The sequence below is a fragment of the Chiroxiphia lanceolata genome, chromosome 1 (assembly GCF_009829145.1).
Source record: "Chiroxiphia lanceolata isolate bChiLan1 chromosome 1, bChiLan1.pri, whole genome shotgun sequence".
In the NCBI taxonomy this organism is placed as follows: domain Eukaryota; kingdom Metazoa; phylum Chordata; class Aves; order Passeriformes; family Pipridae; genus Chiroxiphia; species Chiroxiphia lanceolata.
In genome coordinates, this window is record NC_045637.1 from 92,671,186 (window position 1) to 92,689,178 (window position 17,993).

General features: G+C 39.9%; 1 protein-coding gene across 1 annotated transcript; it reads left to right on the forward strand.

Moving 5' to 3' along the window:
* Positions 1-1,975: 1,975 nt before the first annotated feature.
* Positions 1,976-17,788, forward strand: MCUR1 (mitochondrial calcium uniporter regulator 1). Its single transcript, XM_032698422.1, has 9 exons — positions 1,976-2,439; positions 3,459-3,572; positions 4,957-5,060; positions 6,509-6,610; positions 7,312-7,353; positions 9,600-9,671; positions 13,137-13,190; positions 14,240-14,354; positions 16,305-17,788. The coding sequence occupies exons 1-9, from the start codon at positions 2,196-2,198 to the stop codon at positions 16,358-16,360; spliced, it is 903 nt and encodes a 300-aa protein (XP_032554313.1). The 5' UTR covers positions 1,976-2,195; the 3' UTR covers positions 16,361-17,788.
* The last annotated feature ends 205 nt before the right edge of the window (positions 17,789-17,993 follow it).

Consider the following 17,993-nt stretch of genomic DNA (forward strand, 5'->3'; position numbering starts at 1 on the left):
TGTAGCTCATAATAGTGACTTTGCTTTCATTAGAGAAGATGAAAAGGGGCACTGTGTGATAACCAGCATGTGTGGGCGCATTTGACCCTGAATGGGCTGGCTCCAGTTGCAGTTAGAGCCTCCATCTGTATGGCACTTCTTGCACACATTATCTGCCATTGTGTCCAAACACAGAAGACAACTGCAAAATGCAGAGTGGCAGATGATATAAAAGAAGACACTTCAGTAGTCATAGTTTTGCCTTTCAATTGCCATAGCAAGCGCAAGACTTTGAAAGGGATCACTGAAGAAAGTATCAAAGAAAATACACTGCACTAGTTTCTGAATCATGCATAGATGAAAAGACAACTGCCTGTGGGCTCACAAACATCAGCATTACTGCCGTGGTAATGCGAGGCAATGTGCGTACAACAGCCAAGCACATGCAGTGCACGTTAGATAAGTTTCTGCTTTCACTTGCCATGAGAACAAACACAGCTATGCAGGGACCAGTGTCCCTGAACGTTTATGGTGGAAGTGGTTTGAGAAATGGCTGTTCAGATAGTGTGAGAATATAATAATATCTTTGTGATATACTGGAGTAATATTTATAGATTATTTTGTAAAAACAGTCATGGCTTCTACTGTTCTGCTTTATCACCACAGCAGCTGGAGGGAGGTGCTGCTGCAGACGCTGGCTTTGTGTAGATGCACTGTCCCAGCTGCAGTGACAAGCTGTGCTGCTGTGGCACTGCTATGTCCCGTACAGGGTCACTCACCTGTACATTTATATAGATACACCTGAATGATTCCATCTGTTTTACTTATGTTACTTTTTTATTGTAATTATTGATTCTGGTAGGAAGAAGAAAAGGTGTGGGTTTTGGTGGTTTGGGGTTTTTGTGTGTGTGTGAATATGTATTTAACAGAAAAAATCAACTTGCTCCGAAATAAATGCTTCCTGGAGAAAACATCAGTGGGATGAACTGATTTCTTCTCCTATTAATTTCCTACAAACATTAAGTACATGTGTCTTAACAACAGCCCATAAGGAAAACATATGATTTTTCTTGTATTCGCTGGAAACACGTCTTTTTGGCAGAATCAAACAGACAACACAGTTGATCTACTCTAATGCTTAGGGCAACTGTTCAATGATTAAGGCTCCAGACTCCCAAACCCACTGAGTTGCCCAATGCTGCACATTACTTGGTTAATAACTTTGAGCCCTGAAATCTCATTCCCATTTCAGAGCAACAGGTTTTGTCTCAAACTGTTTGTGTCTGGTTTAGTGGTTTAGGGGTTACAATGGTAGTGCTCGGCTGATGGTTGGACTTGATGATCTTAAAGGTCTCTTCCAACCTTGGTGATTCTATGAAATGCGCTTTTCTCTGCTGAACGTCTGTCTTTGCCCAGAGGGAAGAGAAACGTTACTCAGGAAAGAGTCAGGGGTCAGATAGGAGGCACCGGATCACTCCTGTCCTGCAGCACTGGGACAAACCTCCCTGCCAAAATGCTCGGTTTTTTCCCCCTAAAATTAGGGATGGGAGTAGCCCAGCAGAGCCAGTGCCATTCCTGGCTAAGTCCTGGCAGCCCAGCACACCGCAGGGCAGCGGGCACCGAGGAGAGGACCCGGGGCAACGGCCTTAAACTGAGACAGGGGAGATTCAGATTAGATACTAGAAAAAAAATTTCACTGTTAGGGTGGTGAGGCACTGGAAGAGGCTGCCCAGGGAGACAGTGCAACCACCATCCCTGGAGGTGTTTAAGAGGCGCCGGGATCTGGCGCTGGGTGATGTGGTTTAGTGGTTTAGGGGTTACAGTGGTAGTGCTGGGTTGAAGGTTGGATTGCATGATTGTAAAGGTCTCCTCCGACCTTGACGATCCCGCGATTCTATGATTATGCGGCCAGCAGAGTCTCCGCCTCCGCCGTGCCGTGTCCGCACCGCCCTCACAAGCACCGTCCCCCAGAGGCCCGGCCCGCCCGCGCCGCTCTTCTCGCCGCGGCCGCCGCGTGAGCCATAGAATTTATCGCCGTGGCTCGCGGCGTCAGCGGCCGTGTTTCACTACGAGCCGGAGACGGAAGCGGGACGGCGCCTGCGGCGGAAGCGAGGCGCCGGGGCGGCGTGTGCGCAGCGATGGCATCCCAGTAGCGGTGGCCTTCCCCTCTCCCCCCTCCCCCCCCTTTTCCGTGGTCGGGATCGGGCGGCGCGGCCATGGCCGGGGGCCAGGCGGCCACGGCCGCGAGCGGCGGGAGGCGCGCGTTGCTGCTGCTGCTGCTGCGGCCGCGCGGCCCGGACGGCGCCTCACGTGACCGCCGCGCGACCCCGTCCCCCCCGCGTCGCTGCCTCGGCGACTGTGGGCGCCCGCCCGCAGAGCCCCCGGGCCCCGGCGGCGGCGCCGTGTGGGGACGGTGCGGCGGGAGCGGCGCGGGGAGCCGGCGGCACCGCGGGGAGAGGGGTGAGCGCTCTGAAATACACCGTCTGAGGGGACAGGGAGGTCGGGCAGCGCAGCTGGGGAGGGGGCGGGAGCGCAAGTGCCATGAGGGGCGGCCGAGGGAGCTGGGGGTGCTTAGCCTGGAGGAAAGAAGGGACCCTTATCACTCTCTACAACTGCCTGAAAGGAGGTTGTATCCAGGAGGGGGTCGGTCTCTTCTCCCGGGCAACAAGCGACAGGGCCAAAGGACAGGGCCTTAAGCTGTGCCAGGGGAGGTTCAGGCTGGACATGAGGAGAAATTTCTTCACAGAAGGGGTGATTAGACAGTGGAATGGGCTGCCCAGGGAGGTGGTGCAGTCACCGTCCCTGGAGGTGTTTAAGGAAAGACTGGACTTGGCACTTAGTGCCATGTTCCAGTTGACAGGGTGGTTTTGGGTCAAAGGTTGGACTCGATGATCTCAGAGGTCTTCTCCAACCCAAGTGATTCTGCCTCCTGACAATCACCTCATGCCCCACCTCGCGTTCTTTCTGTCAGGGTAGTTTATACACCACCTCTCCCAGTGGAAATTACTCCCTGTCTTAATCTGGCATTCAGTGTTTGGAGTATTATCTGCAAAAACAGTAAATGGCAAATTGTGAGTGATTAGTTTTCGTCTAAAGGGCAAGTGATGAAGGTTCGCTTCTTTAACAAAGAACAGAGTGTGGATTTAACCCTCACAGCTCCCACCAGCCATGGTGATTACGGTAAAGGAACAGATTTAGGACCCTAGTCCTTGGTGGGATTTTTTCCTAGAAGATTATATTCTTGGAGGGCATCTCAGAAGGGCAGCAGTGGCAAAGTGTTCTGTTTTCCAGCTCTTGGGCATAGAACTTGTTAGTGGGATGCCTTTTCGCTTCCCAGCAAACTGTGATAATCTCAACACAAAATATTTTGTCATAAATGAGAAACATTTGGGGTAGGAAGGAAACTCATGGAAAGCAAACACGTTGGTTAAATATTCTTTCTTAAAACATCACTTAGGTTTACTTTTTTTTTTTTTCAGATGTAAGCGTCTCTGCATCACCATCTTTGCAAAGCAAAGGGAATATATCCTTACTGGGAAATAGGAGGCTTTTTTTTGACACTCATGCGCTGGTATGCCTCTTGGAAGAAAATGGTAATTTGTTTGAAACAAGTAGTTATTTTTAATGTCCTGTCCTGAGTGGTTTTTTACTTTACAAAGTTTGTTGTTTTTCCTAGACACACGATGTTACAGCTTCAGTGTTATGGATTTTTGGGGGGCTTTTCTCTATACTGAGTAAGAACATACAGGGTTGTCTTCTCTTTGAAAAGGAAACTGAGTTCATACAACTTTGTTTGGAATAATTTATTACCCTACTGGCATTTAAAAATGCTAAAGAAAAATGAAATTTTAAGAACTGAGAATAAAAAAACCCCAGAGTTTTCAAGGTAGTGGTCGAAAATGTATTTTTTGGATTCCTGCATATTTAGGATATTGGACTTCGAATATGCAACAATGTATCACAATAGGATTGAATATAGACTACTTTGTAAAATGCAGCTTTTAGGATACAACATAGAATACCGTATAAAATATGGCTGCTCTTATGATAAAACATAGATAAGGGAATAGATTATTATGGATTATATTGCTTTTGCTGGTGGGAGGAAGGTACCTTAAGGTGAAGTTCAGTTCAGCTGAATTGACTTGTAACAGCTCTCCATTCCTGAAAAGGGGAGGTCACCTCTCCAGTTTTTTTGCTTGATTGGTATTCTGAGATGCTAGTTTAATGAGCTCATGGAACAGCTGAGTGAGCACCAGCTCAAAGTGTCAGGAGGAGGGATTAGGGGAGAGGGAGCCTTTTGGTGGTAGTAAACTATTATATCAGCTCAGCTATTGAAAGCAGCTTCCTCTCAGGTATGATTTCTGATGCTCAACTGCTGGTTACTATGAAACAATCATGCTTTTGCCAGTGTTTCTTTTCATAATGGTTAAATCTTGTTCATGACAATCTTACTCCTACATTTTCAAAGTGGAAAAGGTGAGAGTGTTTTTAGGGACGGTGTTTTACTATAGTTGCCAATATATTCAGTTTATTCTAATAGGCACTCAGAAGCTGGTAGACCTCAAGTCAGGGCAGTTGGCTTTGTTTTCGGTTGAGTTTTGTACATCTTCAGTGACACTGAAGTTTTATAGTATAAAGAAGTCAGTATCTGCTTTTCAGGGTCAGAATTTTTGCTCATGGAAGTAGCCACATGTGAGAGATGACGTCCCATAATAACTCTAAAAAGCTCCCAGTGTTTATCCTGCTGGTAGTGCTGTACTACAGAAGCAGCCCTACTATGTCACAGACATAATTTTGGGGTGGGGAAACTTGGATGTGTTCTTTTGTTAGTGCTGGATCAAGAGGTATATGTTTTATTGTCTCGAATAACTGACATTCGTTTTACCTCGGTGCTGAGTATCAGCGAGTGGTATTTCTGTAAACTGTCCAGATTTGTGTCTCTCTCTGAATGTTGTTGCATTTTGTTTTGCTCAGGGTTCACTACTCAGCAGTCAGAGGTCATTGTATCTGCATTAGTGAAAATCATGAACACCAACCTGGATATGATTTACAAGGACATGGTCACCAAAGTACAGCAGGTTAGATCAGAGACAATGGTGGGGTTAAAGTAAATAAAAGCCTAATATGCTTGCTAATGAAATATGTGTTGCTATGTATTACGTTAGAGGGTCCTTTTCTCCCATGGTTGTTTACAGCAAGCAATCTCAGCGTCCTATGCCCAGCTTTTTTGAATGAAAGTAAACATCTTTTTTTTTTATTGAATTAAAATGTTGCTGCTGATGGTAGATGTTTTCTGAGACTGTTGGATTTGACCCCTCAGGTGACTTTCTGCCATTAAGATTCAGTATTTGTACAGCAGCTCAGGAAGCCCATGAACTGTGGGCAAGGTGATAAACCTGTACATCCTTATGGTCTTTGATTGCACAAGGGCTTGTGCAAAAAAAGAATGAAGAATTGGAAGAAAGATTTGGAATGTTGTGAATGAGCTATTATCATTAGGCCATAGTTGGATATGTAAAAGATGAAATATTACATTGGTTAGATAACACCTTAGGGAAAAACAGATACACGTGTGTGTATATGTAGAGATGAAGAAGAGAAAGAATATGGAAGATTCTGTTTTCTGTTTGCTGAGTTCACTGAAGACAAGAGAGAGCAAGAACAAGCTGGAGACACCAGGGAGTAAGAAAAGAGGTGTCCATGCAGCACTGTTTCTGTAGGGTGTTTTTCTAATGTGTCCAGTACTCTGACCCATTTTTATCAGTCTTATGGTCAGCCTGGAGAGGCATCTTCAGATGCCGCTTAGAAATACAATGCTGTAAGTTAGAATAGCATTTCATGACAAAACTGAAGTTAGTGCTTTGTCAGATTTGTAGGGCTCTTAGTCCAGCATCAAAAGTAAGGGACTACTTAGTAGAAGAAGGTCTTCAGAGAAGAGAAGGCAGCCCCTGTTTGCATGTGTGGATAGTGTAGGATCTAGAACAGTGTCTGCAAACTTTTCCCTCCTTGAAAGTTACAGAGGATTCTTGTTTGTCTTCTGTCAGTCCAATGTAATGGACGGAGAAGAGCAATTAAAAGTATTAGCGCATGATTCTGAGAAGTGAAACACAGTGACTCCCTTGCAGGGAGGGGTAAAAAAGGAGGCAGTTACAGAGTGTGGTTATGCTGAGGAGTTTTGGTCTGAAAGCCAGCTTTGCTTATTTAGCTCAGAGACGCTTCTCCCTAAAGCCTTTACTAGCTTAAGAATTTGAAGACTTGGAAGAAACTGTTTCCTAGGTTATTAATTCAGTTATTCTGATCTGTGTTAGCACTGCTGATTTTGTTAAACATTACCAACATTTGAGCCTAACTTGCTTATTTTGTCACTGTCACTTTATCTTGCCTTCCGAAAACTCGGATAATCAATCTGAAATGGCTGAATTAAAAATTTCAGGGTACCGAAATAGCCTATCATACTTGTAGGCACAGATGAGAAAAAGCATCATAGTTATGCTATGTCCTGAGGTTTTTCTTCCTTCTTTTAAAGGAAATTGCACTTCAGCAAGTAATGTCCCATATTGGTGGTGTGAAAAAGGACATGATTATTTTGGAAAAAAGTGAATTTTCAGCACTTCGTTCCGAAAATGAGGTAAAAAAATCACTATCTTGGAAAGTGCTATTCTATCACTTGCTTGTTTTTTTTCTAATGATTGTAGCCAAGGGGATGACTGTGGGGCTGGGATGGTTTAACACCTTCATTAATGACCTTGTCGATGGAGCAAAGTGCACCCTCGGCAAGTCTGCAAATGATACAAAGCAGGGAGCAGTGGCTGACACACCAGGCAGTTGTGCTGCCATTCATGGGGATATCAGCAAGCTGGAGAAATGGGATGACAGGAATCTCATGAAGCTGAAGAAATGGAAATGCCCAGTCCTGCCCCTGGGGAAGAATAGCCTCAGGCACCAGGACAGGCTGGGGGTGACCAAATGGAAAGAAGCGTGGCAGGAAAGGCCCTAAGGATCCTGGTAAACACCAAGTTGACCACGAGCCAGGAATGAGCCCTTGTGGCAAAAGCAGCCAACAGCCTCCTGGGCTGTGTTAGGAGGGCAACCAGTGGGACATTGCTAATTTCTGCCTTGTGCTGTTGTTTGGAAGTGCACAGTACTGAGTAAACATGCATGTGTATATATCTATACACATACTGAGGACATAGTCATGCTTCATTTGCCTGCCTTTTCACATTAGGGATTATAGCCACTGTTACTGATCATGCAAATTCAGTATGATTTCTAGATTATATGGTTTTATATACAGTAATAAAGTGCACTTTTTTTTTTGTACTCTTCCAGAAAATAAAACTTGAACTCCAGCAGATAAAGAAGCAAGTCATGGTAAGATAATTAAGAATTAACACCTGTCTAGTTTGCTTGAAAAAATAAAAGGTGTTGCTTTCAAAGTGATGCTTAATTGTTGTGATACATAGGATACTGAAATTGCTGTTGATAGTACACTGAGGACTGCAGCAAAGACAGTTCATGCATACTTCATTTATGGGGACAGTTCATGCATACTTCATTTATGGGGACAAGGAACTGTGAGTAGTACAAGGCCTGAAGAAAAATATAACTGAAGGCGTTTTTACTTACCTGTCCTTAATTCAGATTCAGAAAGTAGCTGCCATATGATGGTTAAGGCTGAGTGAAGTTCTGCATTTAAGGCTGCCTCTACATTAACAATGCAATACGCTTTTAAAATTACAGCACTTCCTAATTGTGGTTTTCTGATTGTTGAGTGTTTTTTGGGTTTGTTTTGGTTTTTTTTCTCTGAAGACTTAGCAGTTAACTGTCCAGAACTTAAAATAGTCTTTAAATGGCCTTTTTAGGCCACCAATTGGGACCATTTTGTTTGGTCCCGTTTGTTTGGGAGTAAATGACCACTGCAAGAAAACAGGCTCTGTGTAGAAAACATGCTCTGTTAAGTTATCATACAAGATTCTTACTCTTATCAGGTTTAAGCATCAGTGCTGTGTTTCTGTTCTTTATGCTTTGTATGTCTTGCAGAGCACTCCAGGCACACTTCTACCATCAAAACCAATATCCTCTTAAATCTATCACTTCAGTTGGTGTGGAGGCATAAGCAGGCTTTACACAGAAACATACATTCTTGAAAGAGTGATTAAGATTGGAAACTGGGAAACATTAACTGTTTGTAGGGAGTGCAGACATCTGACCTAACTGCTGTTGGCTGCTGAGATGTCCTTCTTAGTTGAAAGGATGGAGCACTCTTCCTTCCCTAGGATTTTTCCATGAAACTGTCGGACTGTTGGACTTGTTGAGTTAGCTGACAGTGTGTTCAAACTCGGTTTAGTGCCTCCTTACCATTTCTTTCCTATTCTCTTATGTTTCTTTTTGCACCGTCATCTCCAAAAGGAAAGCATAAATTTTTCAAGCCTAATCCCGTGTGTTTCACACTGTTATGAAGTGCTTAATGCATCTGGGTTTTCAGAATACCATTTTTAAATGCATTTGGCATCTAATTTTTGAATTGTAACTTATTTTAGAGTTTTAGTTGCATGTAAATGAGCTAGTGTAATCCACTGGTAGAGCATCAAGGATCTGAGTCATCTTTTCTTAAAAGCTAAATGTCTTTAAATTTTACTTTTAACTGTAAATGTAATTCTCACAAGGGCAAGTCGTTTTATGTTTGCTCATACAAAAAGGCAATATAAAAGTTCAAGAAAAATTATTTCTAATTTTTTATTTATTAAATTGTAATGTATTCTGTTGCAATGACAACTAATGATAAACCAGTTAAAGTTCAAAATTCAAACACAGAAATTGAGTCTAATTATTGTTCATACTGACTTAACCAACTCTTAACTAGTAGACATTGGCCTACTTGAGAAATGCTTATCTGGTTCTCACTAGAATCTCCCAGAACACTGGCAATCTTTTGCTTCTCCCACACATTCATCTGATCAGCAGTTTGCCGCATGACAAACTGTCAGCTGGCTGGAATTCCTGCCAGGAGGTTGCACTAAAATGGCAGGTGTCACTGAGAAAAGCAGGAATCACTTACAGCTATTGATAAAGTAAAATGCAAGTGTACAGCTTATGGTAGTTTTTGAAAGTTAGGTGCTTAAAGATCTGATAAATGTTTCCTGACTTCTAAAATGTCTTTAGCTTTTTCTGAAAGCCCTAGATGTAGTCTTTAGAAACAGATTTTGATTTACAGTGGAAGGTTGGAAACTGCTTTTAAAGTTATTTTGAGCATCAAGATTGCTTCATGGAAGAAATCCAACTTACTGGTGTACCTAGGCATAGGTTTCTAGAAGTCAGAGTTACGGGATACAGGAAACATTCCCTGCAATTATAGAAGGATGTGTTCCCAATGAAGTGCTGTTTTCAGTGTTAAAAGTAATTGTTAGTTTTTGATTCTGAGATCCAACTCATACAATAGAACATCAGTATTTCCCAGGGGAAGATTAGAAATACTTACACTTTTGAAAATTATATACACTAATTGGAGAGAAGCTTTATTAATGAGATATGTAAAGTAGGATACAATATATTTGTCTAATTCTTTCTGTTTATGATTAAACAGAAAATCTTGCTGCTTTATCAATTTTTCCCATTAGGATGAAATTACCAAAGTTCGAGCAGATAACAAGTTAAACCTAAACCTAGAGAAGAGCAGAGTAAAAGAACTGGTAAGTTTTGTTAACTTTCTTCTAGAAGCATGTCAACACTGAGTAATTTCCAAATTTGGGTAAGAGCATCTCACCCAAGGAGCATTTTCATACTAACCTATAGTATCACTCAGCTTCAAGAGGGTATTAATCTAAGTTATTCATCCTTATGCTGGTATAGTGCAAGGTGCCATGTTTAGGTTTATATATCTTATCTATTTTGATATTGTTTTAATATTGGGATTAACACATTACACTTTAATATATTTTTTAATTCAACATGCTGACCAGCTGCCTAGAGGTGTTCTGTTTTATTTGTAGATCTCTCTGTTTTCACACTTAATGAAGTTTACACATTCCTCGAATTTATCATCCTTGAAGATGTTTCATTTCCCTGTTTTTTTTTTTTTTAATTGTAAATGATGCTGGTTCAGATTGTTTTGAGCTTTGAAATATCTGGTAGATCTGAATTGATGTAATCTTAAATTAGAGTAATGTAGATGTAGAATTTTAACAAGTTTTTGCGTTATCTCTAACACTTTTTTAGAGTTCTGTTCTCATAGATTTTTTTTTTCCAGTAACTTTTAGGATCTCAATGAAATTGCATCTTCTAAATTGAAAGATCTTTTAATGACATTTTTTCTATTAGTATTATTTCTTATTCCGTCCTTTTTCCCAGGTGGGTAATGAAGATGTAATATTTATCTCCAATCCTGGCAATAAGAACTGCTCAAGTAGATGTCATTTATCTTCTGTGTGTGCCCCTTGACATTTTTCAGTGTGATTAGTTTAGGTAACAGCTGTGTTGGTGTTGTTTTACTATAAAGACTAACAGTCTGCTAGCTCATGGTAGATGCTTGAATAAAGTACAGTTTCAGCAGGTAGAATTCTTGTTTAAAGGTTAATACTTCATGTTTAAAGGTTAATACTTCATGCTGTTGTTTTTAAAAAAGCATCGTATGAAGTGTACTCCTTGTATAGATCATAAGCTTTGCAATATTTCGAGTTTACAAAACCTATATAAAACCACTGCACTAGTGATAAATTAGGCACCAATGTTTTCTTGTATATTTATGTAGGATCCTGGAATCTGGACTCTTGTCTGTTGTGCAGAACACAACGTTATTTTGACTGCCTCCCAGGAAAAGCAAACTATGCACGTCAACTTTCTCTTGAAAAAGTTAACCAACTTTGTAGTCTGTTGTGCAACAATAATTTCATAGTTTCTATGGAAACTGCTCTTCTCTTTTTTGACTCCTCCCACTCCCCCACTTTAATGTCAGCTCTGCCATGCATGAACAGAAAAGGAAAAAGGCAGGTAAATGCTGAGCAGGTTGTAGCACATACACTGAGTTGGGGAAGAGACGTTTTTTGGTATTTTCTATAGTAGGCAGAGCATCACTGGTATATTTACTTCATTTGTAATGTGACTAAGGACTGAATATCCAGCTTTCTGAGAATAAAACTCAGGATAATTGAAGGTTACTGTGCATTCTTACTAAGTTACTGTTCAGAAGAGAAAAACACTTAAATTGCTTTAACTTGAAGCACAAAGTAAAATGTTCTTATTGTTCAGTTTTCTTTAGAATAAGTACTGATAGAGAATCTTACTGTGTCAACACTGATGTGGGCAGTCTTTAATGTTTCAAACTCTGAATGCTTTATTATTTAATTATTCTTTATTTCTGACAGAATCCTACATTACTCAATGCACATCCCTTTATGCTGTGATTTACATCTGCAGTGCACAGATGTGATTTAAAAACTTGAAGTACAGTACAAAAATCCATATCTATTTGTGTGTTAATGCGTCACAGTGCCTCTAAGCTTGATGTTAAAAAACTCAAGATGCATGTGACAAAAATGAATTTTCTCTGCACTGTGAAAAATGTGAACTTAAATCTCCCTGTTGAATTTCAGGAGGGGGGAGGCAGTTTAGCCTTGTATTTCCTTCCTTTTTTGTTTTTTAATGTACTGTTGTTGTTACAAATCATAATGCCTTTCAGTAAAAGGCCAGTTTCACCGTCTTAAACCTAAGATTAAAATCCTTGGGTCTGACATAGAGAGTTCCAGCCACAAAACAAAACTTTAAGAAACATCCAGAAAGAAGCTTGTAGAATATAAATTATTCAGAAGATGTGCATTTGGCTAACTGCATCTGTTCAAAGTAAAACAGGTGAACTATTTCAGTCCATAAAATTATTTTGTCATGGTTCTTTTGATAGCGATGATCAGTTTATCAATGTGGGGTCCAATTCTTACATTTCTACCTAAACATAATTTAAATTAGATTCTTTTATAAATATTCTGCCATCTTGCCACTTTAAAAAATGTAGCTTTATGTAAAATGCGTGAATTTCTTTTTTTATCCTTTTTTTCCTTTTGCAGAACCTAGTGACTCTTTCATTAATTGTAGACATGCTGTTATTTGTCTTTATGTAATTTTCTACATTTGTAGCAGCCTGCTGTCTTTTAGCTTCAACTTCAGATCAGTCAAACATCCAAATAGAGCTCTAGATCTTTCATGAGGGTTTTTCAATGCTGAGGCACTTATGTAGATTAATCTGATTTTAATATTAAAACGGAATAAGCTTCCAGAGTGGAGGAAAAATAAGGTGGCTTCCATGTGAGAATGTCAACAGATGAGGTTATTGCTGTGTAACTGAGGATTCTGAGATGGGTGCCTGATGACCTTAATACTCTATGCCATTTACTGGTGGTTTAGCAACTATCTCTGAATAATTTAATTGCTCCAGTAGTGAGACAGGAACCATTATAGATGTCAAGGTAAATCATGCCTGTTCATGAGTCAGAAAGGTAGCCTGCTTTAAAGGTATGCTTCTTTAATTTGGGTTTAACTTTCCTTGAACCCAATAGCTGTAACTTAAAAGTAAACCACCACTTCTGAGGATCCACAAATGAATGGCTTAACGTGCGATACAAATGTTCTGGTTTAAAAAGTATATCATTAAGTGATGGTCAGAACAACTCAAATGGTGGGTTATACAGTGCTGGCTAAACATTTCTTTGATAACTGAGTTTGATACGGTATTTTAAAACTGTTCTCCCTTCCTGAAGGAAGTAGGTGGTTCACTCTTAGTTGTGCTTGTACGCTCAATGGATTAGTTAACTGTTCCAGAGTTACTGTTTAGAATCATAGGCCCTTGTTTTTCAGAACTGCAAATCTGCCAGCCTGTCTTCCAGCTGCTCACTAATTTGTAGTTTTTGCAGAAGATGAGTGTCTGATGAACTCGTTGCACTTTACATTTCAGAGGTGTGGATGAACACCAGTCTGAATTGTGCTTTTCAAAAGGACAGCAGTTATCCTACAATGCTGTCTCCCAAGTGTTGTCAGTCAATAATCTTGTCCAGATTATGTGTTCTGCATAATTTGGAAACAAATAAACATACTTTTAAGTGGAAAAAAAGGGGGGGAAAGTTTAAGGACAGTATCATGTTTAACTTCTTTTTTTCCCCCCCCTCTAGTACTCACTTAATGAAAGAAAACTACTTGAAATGAGGACAGAAATAGTGGAATTGGTAAGAACTTGATAGCTGATTATTACACAGCAAATCTTTTTGTACTTGTGTTATAGACCTGGTATTCTTTTTGGACTTGTTCATGTCTTCAAGCACTTTAATGTAAATGCCTGCAGAATAAAAAGGCTTCTGTATATATTATTAGACCTTCTGCATGTATATATGAATTATCCAGTAGTCACTTTGTCTTGAGACTTGATCCATGTCATATTTTCTCTAGATGAAATTCTACTCTTAATGTGAAATTAATTCTTCCCCCCACATTCAGTGAGAAACTTATTGCTAGATTGATTTGTCTTCATTTTAGAGGAAGTTTTTACCAAGCACTACTACTTCCTTTTGTTTCCTTTCTGTAGCATAGGGAATTATTTCTGGGATTATGTCTAGCAGTAAATCATTAACTGATTCTCAATGTTTCAGTAGTGCTGATTTGAAAATAGCAGCTCAGCAGCTGTTGTTCTCAGTTTACAAGTTGGATTTTTCAGTCTCTTCTGAGTAATAATTCTGTACCATATTTTTTAACAGAAGTCCTGTCTTCTGTCATAATCAGATTCTGAATTTGGAGCTGTTTTAGTGGTAGAATTCATTACAAGATGAAGACATGTTTTTCTACTACAGAAGGTCAATTCTCAGTTTTTCTAATGATCCATAAATCCTTATGCTCCAGTATGATTTTGTTACAAGAGGCTCTTTGACTTCTCAGTAGCTCTTAAAATTCAGCAGTGACTTTAGTATCAGTGGGCCGAGCAACAGAGTGAAGTTAATGTTTATGCTGTTAGATTGAGATAAGAAGGCATCCAGTTCTGCCAGTTTCTAGATTATGTGTTAAGGAACATGTAATCACAAATTTCCCAAGTTCACCAAATTATTCAATTCCTTGGATATAATCAGCTAAGAAGGATCTTACTCTCTTTGAATGCAAATTAACATGCATTTAAGGAGAAAGCAAAAATACAACTTGAAGGGATGGGTTGAATTTCTAAATAAACTGGAAAGTGATAAAATTACATCGTGATAAAATTACATCATTTTGTTGCTTTGTTTTTTAGCATGCACAGCAAGATCGGGCTCTGACCCAAACAGACAGAAAAATAGACACAGAAGTTGCAGATCTGAAAACAATGCTCGAATCACACAAACTTGATAATATTAAGTACCTAGCAGGTAAGGCATCTGATAGCCTCTGAGGGTGAAACTGTTAAACATTGTTAAATATTTGGCAAGCTCCCGATGAGCTGTATTCATAAAGGCCCCAATTAAAAAAAAATAAAAATACTTGAAATAGTCTCAGGCAAGATTAGCAGCCTTATTTGTGTACTTAACCCAAAGTTTCCTATGATTTGCAACTTTATTTTGCATGGGCTTTTTTCTGGATTTTGCCCTGCTTTATACTGTAATAATAATGTGTATGAGAAATCTAGAAGACTGCATGTTAACAAGGACCAAAAAGTTCTTCGGTGCCTGACTTAATTTATAAAAGCAGCCTGCTGTGCGCATTACTAGGATTTCTTCATCCATCTGATGGAGATCTATGTGCAAAATGGAACATTTCAGCTTTTCTGACTTTCAGCTCTACATATTCTTTAAACTTCCCTTTTTACATATGCCTTGAAGCATATGTGTACCTGCATTATGGCCTGTGGTAACTTTAATATGTTGACATTTTGCTACTGAGTGTGCGTTACTGTTAAATGAGTAGAAAATTATTCTTCTGATTTAGATTTTCTGATTATTCCTTCACAATGGGTTTTGTCACAAGTAAAATCACTTAAGCCTATTCATAGTACTGTATTTGTGACATACCCTTTAGAGAGAACCAATAAAATGGAAAGTAAAAGGTGCTTTATTAAAATGAGAAGAAATTCTTTTCCCTACCATTCCTACTCATCATCATCATCATCACCATCATGGCCGGGCTTCGCGAACGAAGATTTGGGAAGGGCTCTACCCACATTTGTTGCAAGCGCGTTGGTGGCTGAAAAGGCCAATACGAGATAGACACGTTCGGTTGCAAAAGGCACAGCAGAAAGACTCCTTAGGTGGTAAATTCTGCAAGGCACGATTCTTTCTGCGTTGTCTTTTCTCCTCAAGAGTGATCCTGCGTGTGTTCTCAAAAGCATCAGCAGCGTTATAGATGGTGTGTCTCCAGACCTCCGGGTTGGAGGCCGGAGTAGACCAGTTATGTTAATCAGTATGGCCAAGGCTGAGATGTTGTTTCAGGGAGTCCTTGTATCTCCTCTTCGGGGCCCCTCTCTTGCGGCAACCGGTGACAAGTTCATCATAGAGCAGGATCTTGGGGAGGTGGTGGTCCTGCATCCTTGAGATGTGCCCTGCCCAGTGCAGCTGTGTTCTCAGCAACATGGCCTCAATACTTGTGACTGCTGCTTGTTCTAGAACAGACTTGTTAGTCACATAATCTGACCAGTGGATGTTTAGGATTGCGCGGAGGCAGCGTTGGTGGAAGCGGTGGAGACACAGGAGACGCAGGTGGTGGCAGTAGATGACCCATGATTCAGATCCGTATAAGAGAGTACACATGTTGAAATCTACATGGAAGAAAAAGTAACTAAAAATCATTTGCATTGTGTTTGAAGTGCTCCTATTGCAAATGATGGCAAAAATCTTTTGTGTGTATATCTAGAAATCAAAAGATGATTTCATTTAAATAGAATTTTTAAAAATTGAAAGCTGATAACCCTTGTTAAAGATGGCTTTCATTTATTTGTTTGCTGAATACTTGACCGTGATTAATAAATCTTGTTATTTATTTCCTCATTTTGCATCTGTAACTTGCCATATTGATTTTTTTTTAATGGTAAGCAAGTAAGGGTTTCTTTTAGCCTTTCAAGAGTTTTCCAGCCCAGTTTCTCTGCATTCTTTTTTTTTTCCTTCCTTCCTTCCTTCCTTCTTATTTGTCATTTTTATACTCCTCCTACCTTGAAATTGTTTGTTGCAAACCAAAATCCTTATTTTCTCACATGGGGAAGGGGTGGTGGTTACACTTTTAGTTTTGTAGTAAGACACATACATAGCTTTCTGAAGAGATGTTCTGAGAGCTAATGATTTAATGTCAATGTTAATGCCATTTTCCTCCCCATTTTTATTTCCTTTCAGGTTCAGTATTTACATGCCTTACTGTAGCACTGGGATTTTACCGCTTATGGATATAACAAGACGTGAATTTAAAGGGACTTCTACTGTCTTGGTTTCTGAAAAAAAAAAGAAGATTTTAATCTTTGCCTGGATTTTAACCAAGTGTTGACTGTTTTATTTATTATTTTATAAAGCAGACTGTACTGAGAATGTAACCAAAGATGTGCCTAGAAACTAACTGTACACATATCGTGTATATGTTGAATGTTACCTCTGACAACAGCACTTCTGCTGTTTCCCTCTGTTCTGAGCTGTAGTGCACCTTGCCACTGCCAGGTGTCATACAGAAGCAAAGACTGGCACTCATGCCAATCGGATGGGCCTGAAGAACCAGTAGAATTATGTTCCACTGCCTCTTTGGACAAGCTTGCCAGAGTCGGTTGCATGTATCGGACTGAAGTATTGGTTGTTAAGCTGAAACTACATGTTCTGTGGCTTGGAGGCACTGTTGTATAACTAGAGTTCGTGCTAACTGAATCATGCTCACTTCCCTCCTGCTAACACTTGTTCATGCAGTTACTATGATCAAATACTTGTTTTGCTATTTTTATAACATAGCTGTCAGCTTGTTTTCCAGATGGCTGCCCAATCACTCGTGTTTCATTAACGAGTACTGTGTAATGATAGCAGTGTTTGCCGCTGGTTTTGTTTGTAAGATATTTGTAGAGATTTTTGTGACTAACTTGCCTTTGGTACGTGTAAGTATCAGATACTCATTCCATATGCTCATTGCTAACCTTACCACTATAACTGGAAGTTTGAAATGCAGTAAAATACGCTAGTTGTGTTAATTTGTGTTTAAGTGATACAAAGTGTCTCTGGTGCTGCCTTCTTGGGGGAAAGGAAATTGATGTTTCTAGAAAGGAAAGAGATTTTAAATAGTTATGAAGCAGGGTCTTTGCAAGAAAACTGCAGTACCAACAGACTCCTGGGGGTTTTATTGCTTTACTTTTTAAAAAATCATGTTGATTGTTCAAATGTGGAACCTTGATAGTGATTATAATAATGAAAGCAGTAATGGACCCCTGTAAGATGTTTAATCCAGTTCTGAACAAGCCCACCTGAACCAGTAAGTGCGACTGAAAGCAATGAAGAAAGGGGTCCAGTGTATCCAGCTATCTATCATTCTTCCACTGACGAAGTGACTGCTTTAGTAGCAGAGCTGCCATCTGTGTTCCTTCAGTTAAGGGAAATTTCCCTTTCCTGCTTGCTTTTAGGAGGGGAAATCGGTTTATGCACTGGTGATAAATGCTGTTAGAGCACAATCACGGCTTTGCTTAATGAAAGTAAAGCTTTTTGGCTACTTTGTGCCTATACTGTAATGATCATTTAACTTTCTTTGTGGTTGGGAGTGCTAGACTTTGATCATGTACAAGCATGGAGGAAAAGATGGATGCCTGTAAAAATACTGGCCTGAAATAAAGAATTTTGAATATTTCATAAAACACGAGTTTTCATTATAAATGCAGCTTTTTAATTTGAAATTAATCTCTTTGATTGAAGGTAAGTCACTGCTAATAGCACATCTTTTAAGCTAGGAATTTGCAAAGTCAAGACCCCCTTGAGTAATGTAAGAAAAACTGTTAATGCACTCTTAACTTAACAGCCCCTCTAAATTAATGAATCTTTATTCAAGAACTTCAGTTTTTT

Coding starts and splice junctions, on each gene's coding strand:
- MCUR1 (XM_032698422.1), top strand. CDS start 2,196: ATGGCCGGGGGCCAGGCGGCCACGGCCGCGAGCGGCGGGAGGCGCGCG. Junction 7,354..9,599: donor AGATAAAGAAGCAAGTCATG/GTAAGATAATTA, acceptor TTTTCCCATTAG/GATGAAATTACCAAAGTTCG. Junction 13,191..14,239: donor GGACAGAAATAGTGGAATTG/GTAAGAACTTGA, acceptor TTTGTTTTTTAG/CATGCACAGCAAGATCGGGC.